The sequence below is a fragment of the Carettochelys insculpta genome, chromosome 2 (assembly GCF_033958435.1).
Source record: "Carettochelys insculpta isolate YL-2023 chromosome 2, ASM3395843v1, whole genome shotgun sequence".
Lineage (NCBI taxonomy): Eukaryota > Metazoa > Chordata > Testudines > Carettochelyidae > Carettochelys > Carettochelys insculpta.
The window spans coordinates 276,877,399-276,893,468 of record NC_134138.1 but is presented as its reverse complement, the minus strand read 5'-3'; the positions used below and the strand labels follow the sequence as shown (position 1 = coordinate 276,893,468).

The 16,070-nt window shown below is 48.3% G+C and overlaps 1 protein-coding gene across 1 annotated transcript in view; it reads right to left on the bottom strand.

The window, feature by feature from the left end:
• MYL3 (myosin light chain 3) overlaps positions 1-15,713 on the bottom strand; it is a 52,539-nt gene extending 36,826 nt beyond the window's left edge. The window contains exon 1 of the mRNA XM_074985262.1: positions 15,493-15,713. Coding sequence (XP_074841363.1) covers positions 15,493-15,615 — 123 coding nt within the window. The 5' untranslated portion in view covers positions 15,616-15,713. The remainder of the gene's footprint in view (positions 1-15,492) is intronic.
• Positions 15,714-16,070: the final 357 nt, after the last annotated feature.

Genomic DNA, 16,070 nt, shown 5'->3' with positions numbered 1-16,070 from the left:
CCAGGCATTCCAAAATAGAGTCCTCTGCCTGGCCTGAAACGATGTCCTTCCTCCGGTTATAAACTGGACACCTCTTTTTGGGTGGTTTCTCTTGAGACAAAGTTGGATGCCGTTATGGGGCAGGAGACACCATCATGGGGAGTGCGCTACTTGGCTGCCAGCATAAGCCCCCACATCCTGAGCGTGGGAGGTCACATAGGCGGGAGCAGCATGGTGAGTTCTTCAAAGCAGTTCCCTCTTGAGGCACAGCCCCAAAACCACTATGAGCATGAGGTCATCCAGGCAGGTTCAGACCATTCCTGGAAGTACTGGAAGGTCCAGTGCTCCAGGAATGGGTGAGTGCTCCACTCAGTGGCCTGACCTTTTGCGTACGGTGCATATGAGTTCACCCTCCACAGAGGCCAAATGGAGTTGAGCCACTGACCAGGCCACCGGTGGGAAAACAGACATCCAGTCGAGAATGCAGGATGTTCAGTGCTTGCTTGGGAGACCCAGCTGCCTTGCCACCAGTCTCACTTCCTGATGCGTCCCTGAAGACCTCCTGTTATGGTGCCACAAATGTCCAAACATACCCTGGAAAGGTGCACCAACCCCATGCAGATCCAGACTCCTTGTTGATTGAATCCCTGCCATTGCACTTGCCGTTATTAAAATCCCAGCAGTGCAAATCATAACCAGCCAGCCAGAAATGCCACTCAGCTGTGTAAGCACCAGCCTGAAAAACTAGGGTCACACTGGCTCTTCCAAAGAATCACAGCGATAAAGAATTGGCACTAGAGAAAGCTCTGGTTTTGTTTCAGAGTTGGCAGTCAACCGACGTGCCTTTCCCAAAATAATTACCCTGGCCTTCAGCCATGGTCTTTAATGGGGGAATTGATCCCCTGAGCAAATCTACACAAGGATAAATCTGCCCTCGGGCATGATTAGACCCATTACTGTAATTTATTATTGTTCTATAGGGGACACACTTCATTCCATGCTAACAAACATTGTGTTCTGGGGTTTCCTTATAATCCCAACTGGTCCAGACACTCTGCCTGGAGGATGGAGTTTGCTAAAAGAAAATAGGAAGCTCAGGCGATGTTTGCTGGCCAGGATTGTTGGAAATATCAGGATTGTAATGGACTTTTTCAGTATAATTTCAACCTATGCAAAGGGTGGGGAACCCAATCTTCTCTCTCCACCCCATTGGTTGCTGCAGCTCATGAACCCTTTGGGTAAATTGGATCCAGATCTCAGTTGGTTTGCTTTGAGAGATCAAGGGTTCAGCACCATGGTCACATCCAGGAGTTATCCCTCCAGGCCAGGCCACTGTTGGTCAGTGGGTGATATTGGGAGAGCTCACCCATGGGGACATACTGACACCTCCCACCCGTTATGTAGAAATGTTTCATTAGCACCCCACCCAAAGAGCAGTCAGGATCAAGGTTGGGAGACAGAATAAGCCAAAGCCTCAACTGGTGCAAATCAGCACAGCTCCCCTGAAATCAACGGGCCGTATCCTCACCTGGTGTAAATCAGCACAGTTCCATTGAAATCAATGGGCCATACACTCTGCTGGTGTAAATCAGCACAGCTCCATTGAAATCAGTGGGCCATATCCTCGCCTGATGCAAATCAGCACCTCTCAATTGAAATTGAAAGGCCATAGCCTCACACGGTGTAAATTTGCACAGCTCCGTTGAAATTAATGGGCCATATCCTCCCCTGGTGTAAATCAGCACAGCTCTATTGAAATCAATAGGTTTTCTGCTCAGCTGGTGTAAATCAGCATGGGGCCTTTGGAATCAACAGACCATATCTCAGCTGGTGAAAATCAGCACCGCTCCCTCTAGATCAGTGGGCCAGAGCCTCAGCTGGTATAAATCAAAATATCTGCACTGATATCAAAGGACTGTATCCTCCACTGGTGTAAATCAGTGCGCCTTTATTAGCACCGTAAGCTGGTTCTCAGCTGGGGTAACTCAGCACAGCTCCACTAAAGCTAATGGGCCAAATCTGCAGATGGTGTAATTCTTTGAAGTCAGGAGCTCTGGGACCTGGTCAGCTTTTGTGAATTCAATACCTTCATGCCGATTTACACCAGCCGAGGACCTGGACCTGAGTGCAGAGAAACACCACGAGTGAATGCCTCTGAAACGTTCTGGGCCTCTATTATTAGCAGTGATAACACGCCGTTCCCTGGATGCGAGCATTTGGTCCCTGATTCTCAGAGGCAGCTCTCTCATCGGTGGCCTCATACCCTTGGCCTAACCCAGTGCTTTCAGGTTAAATTTAGCTCCTCTGCTGCCCCTTCCTTTCTTACCACTTCTTTTGTGCAGGCAGGACACAGAGAGGAGGGAACAATGCCTTATAAGAGGCCTGAATGCAGTGGCGGGATGTAATTACAGTCGGGAAGGGATTGTGCTTAGAGAGAATTCTACTGTGGGCTGTGGCTGCGTTGTCTCTCTGGCCTTATCACTTGCCTTTCCTCTCCTGTGGTTCGTTCCAGGCTATGAACTTGCCAGCATTAAAAAAAAGGGATAGAATTGCCAATGCGCTGCCCAGCTGTGCCCTAGACTTGCAGGATGACCTTGGGCATGTCTCCTGACTGCGCTCCGCCTCTGGGCCCCAGTTGTCATCTAGGCGCTTATCCGTACCTCACCCTCACCCCCCGTTACTTGTGACAGTCCTCTGAATGCTCGGAGTGCAGGCCTGTGGGAGGGCCCGGCTCCACAGCTTTGGAAGGGGCGGAGCCTTGGGCAGAAGGGGCAGGGCTAAGTATCATCAGCCCCCAGCATGGTGCTGCCACTCCCCTCTCTGAAATCGTGTGGAGTGGCAGCACTCTGGCCGTGGCTGGGAGCTCTGGTCCCTTTGAAACGCCAGGCCTCTGTGCAGCTGCTCCCTTCCCCTCCTCATTGGTGGGCCTGCTCAGCCCCTCCACCTGTTGCATGTAATTTTGTCTCCCTTGGGTCTCATTTCAATTGTTGGCTTTATTTGCGGGGGTGAGGCAGAGGGTGTGGGTGACCCACGGCACACAGCAGGTCAGATGAGATGCTCTGGTGGGCCCTCCTGACTTGAAAGACAATGGCGATGGCACAGGGCTAACCCCAGGAGGTGGCAGTGTGGCTCAGTGATTAGACTACTGAGCTGGGATACCGGAGATCTGGGTTCTGCTGTTGAGTGACCCATGTGCAAGTCACATCCCCTTCTCAGCAACTCAGTTTCCCCATCTGCAAACCAGGGGGCTGTAAGCTTTGAGATTTACTGATGAAAAGCCAGCACAGGTGCTATCTCAAGTTTACACAGGGGGACCTGCAGCAGACAGCAGCTAAATGACTTGGCCAAGGTCATGCAACAAGTCTGTGGCAGAGTCAGAACTTGCACTTGCATCTTGGCCTCATGCTACAGCCCATCCTTTCTCCATACACTGATGCCTCCTTTGTCTGGCCTGTCTAACTACAGTGCAAACTCTTGGGGTCATGGGCTGTCTCTTTCTGAGGGCTCAGTTGTGAACCCAACTAAACACCTACCCAGGGAAATCAAAGGCAGAAGAAAGGAGCCCCTTTATGTCCATGTGTTCTCTCCTGTATCAATGCCCCTTGGATGGTAATAGGTAGGCGGGAAGTAGGTACACTCAAGGCTCTGATCCCTTCCCTTTAAGTTTTATAGGTGAAATGAACACTCTGCTTCAGTTTCTTCTCTCCTCATTGGCCTTGAGTCCCTTCGGGAAAGTTTATCACCTTGGTTCCAGCATTCATAGAATCATAGAATAGAGCTGGAAGAGACCTAAAAAAGCCCTCGAGTCCAGCCCCCTGCTGTAAACAGGACCAAACCGTCAGCCATGTATTTAACTTAAATTTACTAGACCAGCTGTTGTACGTTAAACAAATAGCGATTTGACACACATCGATTGAGGTATAGTAGTTTTGTGAGAAATGTAGCTCTGATTACAGCACGGTTCTGCCTCCAGAGTGGATTTTTAACAATTACCTGCTCATCAAGACACATGGTGGCTCGGTTATTAAAAAGACCTGCAAGGAAGGGGCCCAAGGGCATGGGGGTGAAACAGACAGGGCACTCGAGTGGGAATCAGGACATATTGATAAAATTCATAGGCCAAGTACAAACTGCTCTTGAGACCTGAACAAAGATGGTCATATTCCTCTGCTGGTCTTTTCCTTACCTGTGAAATGGGTATAAAACCTCCCCATGTTTGGAAGGGTTGTAAGGTGTTCACAAGTTACAGTGACGAGGCTACATAAACAAGTGAGTAGAGCAAACATAAGATACTTTATTAGTGTAAATCAAAATAGTTCCAACACCGAAGTATACTCTCTGAAGCATTAGCACCCACCCCAGTCTTCTGACTGGTATCAATAACATTTGTTGCTTTACAAGCTAATATAGGAAGATAACACTAAATAACCCTCATCCTTCAAAGCACTGTCTACCCCCTCTGAGAGGCAGGAAGGCATTCTAGTCTATCTCCAAGGACCAGGTACACCGAAGACTAAAATTAACAGGCTCCATTCTCTGCTAGGGTAAAGCAGGGCACCTCCATTCAGATTCAGGGCCATCTCCTCAGTTCGTGCTCCATCGAAATCCGTAGGCTGATTTTCAGCTGCTGTAACACTTTTCTGAAGCTGAACAGCTTCTCATGGACTTCAAGGAGAGCTGGACTGGGTCTCAAAGGCACAATAGGGATTCTCACCACATCCTTGGCAGGAGTACATTCTCAGCATTATTAGACATGGGTTATCATTAGATTAATTACACCAGTGTCTTGGGCCAGACACAGCTCTAGGCTGCCATTCCTGCCTTAGTGAACACGACTATTAGGTAGCAGAAGCTTACAAAGCTCAGGGTGGGATAGCTCAGTGGTTTGAGCAGTGACCTGCTAAACCTAGAGCTGTGAACACAATCCTTGAAGAGCCCATTTAGGGGTCTGGGGAAATAGATTAAAAAAAGACCTCAGATCTCCTGCAGATGATGCTAACTTGGCAATACAGTAATAGCTATCTCAGCACATCCCGAGTATAGGTAATGACTTTAAAGTGACCCACACCCAAAAATAGACTGGCTAACAGAGACCACTTATTCTGAACCACGCAAAACTTTTTAACAAATAGAGAAGCCAGGTGGAACTCTGGCAGGGGGTTATGTTCACCCACCTCTCTGTTTCATTACGCAGCTAAAATTCAAACTGGAAACTACGAAGATAAGAACCACATAAGTGTGAAAAGCGGGTGGGTTGTGGGGGCTGAAAGAGATACACAGAGACGTGGCTACCTAGGGAGTTGATAGATGATTAGGTGAATAGATACACAGGTATGTGTGGCAATAGAAAGAGAAAGATATGTATGATTTTGGCTGGTTTTGTGGAGGTTCATGCCAGGTTTAGCTCAACACCAGCTCAGTTTTAACCCCTCCAGCACCAAGTTCCCAAGACTCCCAGTGTAAGTTTTGTGGGTGCCCAGTCCTGAATTTCCTGTTCTTTCACACCCTGGACTGACCTAGAGCAAAAGATAAAAAAGCTGACAGCAGGAGGGGTCCCACGGTGGTTCTAATCTCCTGATCCCCAGCACAGTGCCTTATCCGTTAGCCCATTCCTCCTCTCCACTTTCTGATCCTTTGCTCTGTCCTTATGCATCTGACCCAGCAGCTCCCAGGAACCTATTTTCCCAGCCCTGCCATTTTCAAACCCAGTCCCTCTACAGCAACGTTTCTTAAGCTTGGTGAGACCATCGAGCACCAAACAATAATATGTTTTTTGTGGAACCCCTATGAAAATTTTCTCCAAAAAAAAAAAAGATTTGTTGTCTGAAAACAAAAAATAAAAAATCCCAAACAGCAACATATACAGTCAACCAAAATCAAGTCCTTTAATCAACTCTCCAGCAATAAAGTAATATTGTATCTGGTTTTAACAACAGAAAATAGATACTATCATTGTATGATATCAAACAAGTGTCAGACATTCGTGGCACACCTTTGAGTTGTTCATACAACACGGGTGTTCAATGGAATATAGTTTAGAAAACACTGCCCTAGGGAATTTGGGCCAGTTTGTGCTTCGAGATCTGGATCAAGCTAGGATGACCGAAGCCACATCCCCAATTACAAGAGAAAAAGTTTGATCCTGCCACCCTTCCGTACCTGAGTAACTCAAAAGGGACTGTCAGATCCAGGCCATTATTACCCCATGCACTTGTTTTCAAAGGTATTTCTAAATAAAATCAAATGGCAGGTGCAATATTTCGAAACCGGAAACCCTCAATTCAGGAAGAATAGCCGTATTTCAAAACTGCTATTTTGAAATGGCCATTATTAAGGTGCAGAACAGCACTATTTTGAAATAAGCCATAACGGCATCCAGTGATCCCATTTCAAAATAGCACTGCATCCGGAAATGCTATTTTGAAATACATTTTGGCTGCAGTTAAACTACATTTCCATTTCGGAAGGGGAATGCAAATGTGGCCGATTGGACATGCAAACGAAGCACAGATTTACAAATCTCGTGCTTAATTTCATAATCACAAAGGATCTCTCTTCTGCAAGAGCTGTTTTCAACAGCCAAAACAGCTGTGTAGATGGACTTCATTCAAAAGGAAAACCCGCTTTCAAAATGCACTTCTTCCTAATTTTCTTCAGGAAGAAGGGTGGTTTCGAAAGCAGGGTTTCCTGTCAAATGAGCCCCATCTACACTGCTGCTTTGGCTTTGGAAAACAGCTCTTCCAGAAGTGAGATCCTGTGTGATTGTGTATATAAAACACAATACTCATTAATCTGCACCTCATTTCCACTTCCGATCAGCTGCATTTGCAGTCCACTTCCAAAAGGGGAATGTAGGGTAGTTACAGACTATGTATACTTGTGTTATTTCAAAATAGCTGTTTCAAAATTTCTGATTTCAAAATAGAGCCGCAGTGTAGCTGTAGGCTCAGTGGCCAACTCCTGCCGAATTAGTTGCCAGGTTTAAGTCAATCCAAGCCAGATGATCAGAAGAAAGCAATGGAAAGGGAGAGCTTTTCTCTATCGATTAAAAGCCTCCCCGCCAGTGCCCAGCCTGAGGGAGGACAGTTTGTACCTCTGGAGTTACAGGCACTCTGATAAATAAAGTTGCGAATAGAAGAAAGCTCCCATTAGAACGGCCCTATTACTGCCTGGTGCTTCAATGATCTTTACTGCTTGGATCCATCTGAGTAAATTACTAATAGGGTATTTTAAGCACGGGCATTGGCTGTATGGCACGTATAAAGCAGATCCGTTCTTGGCGGCAGACTCCTGAATGCAGTGTGAGAATTGGCCAGGGTAATTGAAGACAACAGCCCTTTGCAGCAGAGGAGGCGTTTGTGAGAGGAAACAGAGACTGTGTTGACAGACCAGATCTGGATGCCTCTAGCTGAGATGCCCCCTCCCCGCGTGTGTGCCCTGTAACATCACACCTCCCTGCCGCCTGTTACAAAAGGGGACACAGCGGGTGGAAGAAAGACCCTTCCATTTATAGAAGACAAGAGCAAGGAGGAGGCAGGTCTCAGCCGTGGTGTATGGCGAGCCTGACAGAACACTGCCAGATCCGAAGCTCACTGAAAGGAAAGGAAAAACTCCTGGGAGCTTTGGATCGGGGGCTTTGGCCATGCCAAAATCTCAGCTACCCAGAGATTCGACTCAGACTTCTTTTTGCTCAAACTCCTGGGAAAAAGAAAAAGCCACATACAGGCAGTGTAAAGAAAGTTTCAGCCTAACAGGCGACTACTGAAACTTTCAAATGTGTGACCAGTGGGGAGCTAGGCTGGAAATTGCTCTGCACATATAGCTCTGCAGGATGGCATTGTGCATCAGTAGCAATAATGGGGATGATTAGAAAGAAAGAAAGAAAGAAAAAGAAAAGTGCATGTGAGAAAGTGGTAGGGTGGATGGTTTTGTGTGAGGATAGGCAGATGTATGGGGATGGATAGGGATGTTTGGATGGATAGAGGACTACATAATCCAACCTCTGGACACTATGGCTACGTCTACACGTGAAGCCAACATCGAAATATAGCAACATCGAAATAGGCTATTTCGATGAATAACATCTACACGTCCTCCAGGGCTGGCAACGTCGATGTTCAACTTCGACGTTGCGCGGCACCACATCGAAATAGGTGCTGCGAGGGTACGTCTACACGGCAAAGTAGCACACATCGAAATAAGGGTGCCAGGCACAGCTGCAGACAGGGTCACAGGGAGGACTCAACAGCAAGCCGCTCCCTTAAAGGGCCCCTCCCAGACACAGTTGCACTAAACAACACAAGATACACAGAGCTGACAACTGGTTGCAGACCCTGTGCCTGCAGCATGGATCCCCAGCTGCCGCAGAAGCAGCCAGAAGCCCTGGGCTAAGGGCTGCTGCCCACGGTGACCATAGAGCCCCGCAGGGGCTGGAGAGAGAGCATCTCTCAACCCCCCAGCTGATGGCCGCCATGGAGGACCCGGCAATTTCGACGTTGCGGGACACGGATCGTCTACACGGTCCCTACTTCGACGTTGAACGTCGAAGTAGGGCGCTATTCCGATCCCCTCATGAGGTTAGTGACTTCGACGTCTCGCCGCCTAACGTCGAAGTTAGTGCCGCTACTTCGAAGTAGCGTGCACGTGTAGACACAGCTTATCAGAGTTTCCACCTTCTTGCTGGGACAGATCAAGCTAAATTCCCAATGACATCCAAGCCTTCTGGCACCCTGAAAGATGCCCTGTGTCCTGAGGTGGATGAGCCATGGCTGTGCTTCGTGCCCAGCCAGAAGCATAAACTCTACCTCTTCAAGGATGGCCACGCCAGTGCCTACATGTGCTGCCTGGCATATCTGGCTTGAATCCACTCAGGGTCAGAATTGCTCTTGGTTCCAACAACCTCCTGAAATTACGCAGAGCACAGTGCACCCCATGCAATGGGACTGGGCAAGCATAATTAGGCATGCGTAACTGTTGCAGTTTCCTATTATAATATTGTGGGAAAACTGCCACTAGCTTGGTGGATTTTTCCCCATTTCCCAGTGAGGAAATACACAGAGATTGGCTGGTTTCCCTCCCCACACTTCCCGCCCAACAACCTCCAGAAAGAGAAGTGCTGAGTTCTCCCAGGAGAGAAAAATGAGGTTTATGATCAAGGCCCTGCCTCAGCAAAGCACCGAAGCCCAAGTCCAAGCCTGGGCATTGTCTCATTCAGCAAGAGTGTTCAAGCCAGAAGGGATTCTGGGGTCCCAACCTCAGATGCCAAAAAGGGGCCTGATCTGCAGAGAACACTGAGCCACCCTCCTCTGAAACTTACGTGTTTCAAAGCAGCCCTGAAAAAAGCACTGAAAGAATCTCGGTCACTGACCTCACCTGAGGGTGTGTTTCACATGAGGAACGTATGTTATAGGGTTGCCAACTTTCCCAACTGGATGGACCGGAGGCCACTGAGTAGATGTGGTCAGGAAAGTTGGCAAGGTGGGACCTTGTCCTGAAAAAGGGTTGTTTCTAGTTACAAAATACTGACTTGTTGGCACAGCTCATGTGGGGTTACATAGCAGTTTAGTGAACAAGACCCTTGTACATCTTATGAGAAGATAGCCAGGAAATTAATTAAACACAGGGCCTGTGAAAGCGGATGTACATTTTCAAGCTTTTCTGACTTATGTCGGACAAGATCACAGCAAGTATAAGTGTAGCCTCATGAAAGTCCTTGGAGCTATGGTGATTTACACTGCTGATGTTCTGACCCAGGGTTTGATAATGGGCTTTGGAGCTGTAATCAGCTGATGGCTGTGGAGAGATGAGACGAGCAGAGCCGGAGGGTCTTCACCTATCTCTTATGGCGTCACATCACACAAGTAGCTCAGCTGGCCCTAACTGGTCTCATCTAGGGGACTTTCAGCCCGAAGCCAAAGAACGATGGGGGTGGGGATTGTACGAGTGTAGCCGTAACTGCGTCAGTCCTATACATGAATAGAATTCAGTCCTCCTCTTGCCTCTCTGGGACCCTGGAGTGGGGCCTGCTGATGAGCAGCATGGAAGAAACCAGCACTTTTCCCACCCATGCAGCTCCACAGAGACAGTGCTCCAGACCTCAGGTCTGCCAATCTGCCAGCCTTCACCAGTGAACTTTCACCATATTCCTTCACTCAGGAATATGCCCTGCCCTGCCTTAATTCCAACAGGCATTTTATTTTAATAGCAACAGAAGCTGCATTTCCTAGGCAGTCCACACAGTGTTGCTTTTTGCAAACAGGCCCCATTCCTTACCCCCACTGAGCAGTCTTTTAGGGTTCTAACTGGGTACAAAATCTCAGTTTCTCACCTGTGGACACACACAGCCTTTCTCCTGCTCAGGTGTGCACACAAACAGGCTGAAATCCTCTCATGTCCCCAGAGGTGAAAAAGTAGCCCAAAAGTTACTTGAGTAAAAGTAATGTTGCTGGGGGGATTACTTAAGTACAAATCACCAGTGTCCCTCTGGAAAACTACTTGAGTAAGAGTACACACACGGCACATTTGATTGTACTCAAGTATCCAGAAGTTGAAAGCAGTTGTATTTTTACTCAAGTAACTTTTGAGCTACTTTTTTCTACCTCTGTGTGTCCCCTATGTTTGCAAAATGCCCACACCTGCCTTGTTTCTTGTCCAGCTGACTCTGTCTCTTCTCTGCTAGCTAGGACACAACAGCTCTCTGTACACTCTCCGTGCCTGTGAACTGAACACATGCTTTCGAGAGTCAGGAGGGAACTCATCTTCCCTGTCTCTCATCGCACTATCTACTCCACTCCCTCATGGCTGCAGCAGACCTTTAAAATCCTTACTTGCCTGCAGAAAGGGGAAGAGGGCTTTTCGTTAAGTGAAATTGCCAAGGTCTTCACCTGCAAGGGAAGAAAACATTGCCCAAGAGGTGGACCGTCAATGTTCTAGGACAACAGGCACCCAAACGAAAGTCAACCAGGTCCATCCCCTCCCGGAGACACTGGTGAATATTGTTGAATGGAGATATCTGACCGACCGTCTACAAGGATGATCATTAGCCCAGCCTTTCCAGCTCCCGGCGTAGATCTATTTCGTCTTTGGGCTCAGAAGCTGCTGGGCTCCTTACCTCTATGGAAAATAAGCAGCTGCATATGGAACCTCAAAATGTGGGGCCTTACTGGGTCTTTGGGCTCACCCTTCTCTTCCTAATCCCTGTTCTGTGGCTCTGCTTCCTTTGGAGAAGACCTGCTTCACTCAAAAGGGAAAAATCCTGCTAGACCTATTAGCACAACACTGACCCTGTGAAAGAGCCATTCCGGTGGCCATTGACCAAGCATTTGGCAATCAGCATTCTCTGTAAGCTGAGCCTTTGGACAGCCACCCAGGAGAGATTCAGGTGCTGCACATCTGATCAGCAGAGTGCCCACCGCCGACAGTCTGTGTTTCTATTGGTGGTGCGTATCTCACACACCATGGTGCACATAACAAAATTTATTCCACTCACTCATGGCAAAAATAGATGGAACCCCCAAGCCCAGGTATATGCAGTCAGTTTTCAAATTTACTGAGTCAGTTGAGAGGACCTCAGTTTAAAATTCCCTTTAAAAATATAGCATTAGTGTGTTGCTGAATATTAAAAACATCACACATCTCTTAAAAAAATCTTCAATTTCTTCCTTCCCTGGGCTGCAGGGGCATCAGTTTAATAGTACTGCATAGGGCCCTATACATCCCAAAGACGGGCCTGTGTGGACTCTTCACAGGTACCAGCCTGGGGCCAAAGCCTGCCTCCATTTATGCTCCGGGCAACCTCTCTGGAATCCCTGAGCGCAGGACGCAGGAAAAAACTCTGACCCCATCTGCATCAGGGGCACTCTACAGGGAACGCAGGCTCTCTGGGCTGTGTGTATGGCGCTCTGAACCTCTGAAGGAGAATTCAACCCTCATGGGAGGGAGGCCCAGGCACCAATTTCTCAATGCCAAGAGACGGCAGTGAGTTCACTGGACTGTGACGTGGCCGTGAGGCAAAATCCAGGGAACGGTTTACGTTCCTCATGGGCCCAGCCCAGTTCCCCTGAAATAAACAGCAAACTGCCCTTTGACTTCAAAGTGTTTCAGAGCCCACCCTTGTCCTGCACAGGTACCAAAGCGTCAGGCTAAATCCTGCCCTTCTATCCACCACTGCACCACCTGACTGACTCCTCCGACTTATATGGAGTTACTCTGGATTCACACTCGTGTAACAAAGTATTCTTAGAATATATGGATATAGAATATAAGAACATAGGGTCTGATCCTGAACCCACTCAAGCCAATGGCAAAACTTCCATTCGTTGCCGGAGTGCAAGACCAGATGTAAGTCCATGATTTATTGTTAGAGTTTAGTGCTAGAGAGGACCATTTATCCCAGCTGCCCCCTCCCCAAGAATCCAGGCAGCAAAGGACCCTGTTGTGCCAGTCTAGTTTTAGCCTCTCCAGTTTGAAATTGGCCAAGTAATGGATTTCAGTAGGTTCCCATGGAAACCATTCCACAGTCCGATAGATCTCACCTCTGAGACACTTGTACTGTATTTTCTCACAAAGAAAACAGCCTTTTCCCTTTTCTGAAGAAGTTTGTATCTGAAAATCCTAGTTTAGGAGGAAGAAAAATAATTCCAGTGGGGAAAAGGGAAGTGTGGTTTTTTTCAAAGGAGAAGTCGGTCCATTTGGCAAGCTGAGAGCATGACACTGTATTCAGAAGTTCTGAAAATTTGATGAATTGAAAGAGTATATGTTTTTGACCAGCTCTAGGATGTCCTGATGCCCATCTCTCTCACTCGCTAATAAGGTTCATGTGACTGTAGAACCTGACTCCCTTAAGCACTTTAATAGTATCTCAGAACACGCCATGCAGTAGGGTGGGGCCATTACCTTGTTGTACATAGAGGTCAAGTAACTCGCTCAAGGTCCTGTGGGAAATCAGTGGCAGAAAAAGCACTGGCCCCTCCTCCTTCCAAGTCTGAGCTCCATAACATCCTCGTTAGAGTCTTTCTGTGCCTATTTGTCCTCTTAATTATTAGGATGCCCTAGGTCTCCTCTTCCTACTCCGCTGGTTGCAGACTCTTAGGCTGTGTCTACACTACTCAGGAAGATGGACCCTCAATGGGTCAATCATCCAGGATTTGATTTCGCCCATCTAGCTTTGACGCATGAAATCGATCTCTCAGGGGTTGCAGTCAACTCCTGTACTCCTCATGAGACACAAGGAGAAAGGGAGGTCGAAGGGAGTTTCTCCCATCAACCTTACTCAATGTAGACAGCCAAGTTAGCTGAGTGCAGATATGGCAATTTTAGCTACGCAATTGTCGTAGCTAGAATTATCTATCAGTAATCAACTTACTTTGCCTCCTGCAGATGTAGCCTTCTGTGGGACCCACAGGGTGTGAAAAAAACCAAGGAGATCTTCCACCTTCCCCTCTTTTCTCAGAAACCCTCAGCTGGGACGTGGGGTCACAATCTCGCAGCAGGAGCAAAGTAGCTGCCATGCTTGGTTATTGCACCTGTGGACTAAGCTGCTGAATGAGCAACCCACAGAGGCAGCAGAGTGACCCATTCACATCCTCTGGCTTTTCCTGGTTCTTTTGTTCATTTGCATGAGGACTTGACTTTTAACCAGCAGAAAGGCAGCAGGAAGAGACACTCCTCCTTCCCCAAACTCGCACACGCACACATACACATACACATACAAATACATACACACACACACACACCTGTTAATCATGTCTCTTTAGAGAAGCCAGGCCAGATCCTCAGGTGGTGTAAATCAGCATGATTCCATTGACTTCGATCAAGCTGTGCCCAGGTGTAAGAGCAGAGGGTCTGGCCCCATGGATTTCAATGCACCGATGACCTTGTATAACCCACACACCTATGTGTGGGTCACTGCCCCATTCAATAGCACCTAGACCACTTACACAGAGAGAAAGAAGGAATCACCTCTACAGCCTTAACTGAGCAGAGCAAGCTTTTAACTCAAACCGCAGAGGCTTCTGCGCTAAGCTCCAGTGGTCACAGATTCAAGTGTGCATGTAGCCAGTTACACTTGGACAACAGCTGGGGATATAAGTCCATTCATCCTATTTGGAGGCCTACTGCTATATGCTCTGCAAAAGCTTTCTGCTCCCTCTCCCTGGAATTACCCATTTCCTCACTGTTTCTGTACAATCTTATGCTCATACTCAACACAGACCGGGCTTGGGCTGCTTTCCAAGCAACTGGCTGGCTCACTATTAACACAATGTGCCAATTCCTCAGCTCTTTCCCCTTGTAAATCAGACAGTGGACTGAGTCTGGTTTATGCCATCTGAGGCTCCATCCCCTGCTCCCACCAGAGCATGCTTTGTGTACAGTGACTCCTGCGTTTCCTGACTTAAAACAAACCTATGCCAAGGGCGGAGCAGAACTGCCGCCTCCTGGCGATGCAAACGGTGCAAGAAAGTGACTTCCAAAGGCCTGTAGAGGGCTTCTGATTGTCATTCTGGATATTTGGGGTGCAGAAAGAGCAAAATGTACATGCAGCTTCCCCCAGCTCCCACTGTAAAAAGTAATAGGCCAAACCCTGCACTAACTCATCTGACAGCTGCTGGGACTTGCCTCTGTTCTCACTCTCTTTCACACTTGGGGCCAGATCCTCAGCTGAGCTCAATGCAGCTGCACTGATGCATACGTACTGACCATTTGGACTGCTTTGTGACTATAGGGAAACACACCCACGCAGCAGGACCTCAGCACTACTGAAGGGCTCCCCAATATCAGCTGTGTCACAGAGATGAGGTAAGAAAGGCACAATGGAGACAGACTCCCGGCATTTGGGTACCCTTCCAGGCAGCCCCTTCGGGTAGCAGGATGCACCATATGCAATGACTTCCACCTGGGTTTTTCGCTGCATCCCTAATGCACCTGCATATACAGCTTTTGTTCTGCCACTCCTAGAAACCTTGGGGGGATTTACTCACTAGCTGAAAGGCAAAGGAGTAGGTTGGATTTGCCAAGCAAATCCTGCCACTTTCTGTTTCCCATCACTGTGTGGAAAGGTGGAAGGGGATGATTTTGCCTCTGTCCAGGGCTGCTGGTCAGAAGATCAGACTCATGCCGATCTGAAGAAGAGGATCTCACCCGCAAGAGCTCATAAATAAATGTGTTAGTCTTTAAGGAGCCACAGAATGGCTTATTTTTTGGGGAAGCTGCCGACTCACACGGCTCCCCCTCAGAGATTGTTTGCAACTGGAGTTCAGCCACCAGCTTTTCTCCTGAGAAAAGAGAAGCCCTGGGAACCATTGTTCAGCTGGGCAGCTCAGGCAGGAGTGTGACCCTAAGAGCTGGCCTGGAGCATGGCCCCACTGCTTCACCCCTCACTGCATGGGATCTAGACAAGTGAGAAAAGCTAACTCCAGACATGCTCAGCCCAAACCTCAGAATGCACCGAAGCCAAGACACCTGCTGCAAACAGCCCTGGCTGCTGCTCCTGCCTTAGGACAACAAGATACCTACTTTGATGCTAGATGGGTCAAACGTGACCTCCTTGGGGGGCTCCGGCTCTGGTGGCTTCGGTGCTGCCTTCGGTTCCTCTTTCTTGGGTTCAGGCTTCTTTGGCTCAGGCTTTTTAGGGGCCATGTTGCCTGGTTTACAAAGAGGGGAGGGGATAGAGACAGAGAGACAGAGAAGAGAAGGCTGCTTGAGAAGCAAGCAGAGCACAAGTCACTGCCCCTGCAGAGGTCTTTATCCCCGCCGGCCCCTGAATGTCACACATTGTGTCATTCACCCAGCCCATCACATGCCTGGGCCCACAATAGGGGCACGGCTATAAAAGGACAAGACATGTCCCCTGCTATTTTGGAGCAGTCGGTTATGGCATTGTTCTGAATTAGCACTTAAATGGAAAGGGAGTTGGGGGGTTAGAGGCATGATGCTGGACTGTGATCAAATGCTTGCAGGGTGGCTGCAGTGAGGGAGGGGAGGGGCTCACTCTGCAGGTGCCTTGCTTTGATCTGAGCCTTCTGGTCTCTGCCAGGTGTCTCCGCACTCCTGCTGCTAAGTGGCTCACCCTTCTAGCAGGGGCTGAATCCTTT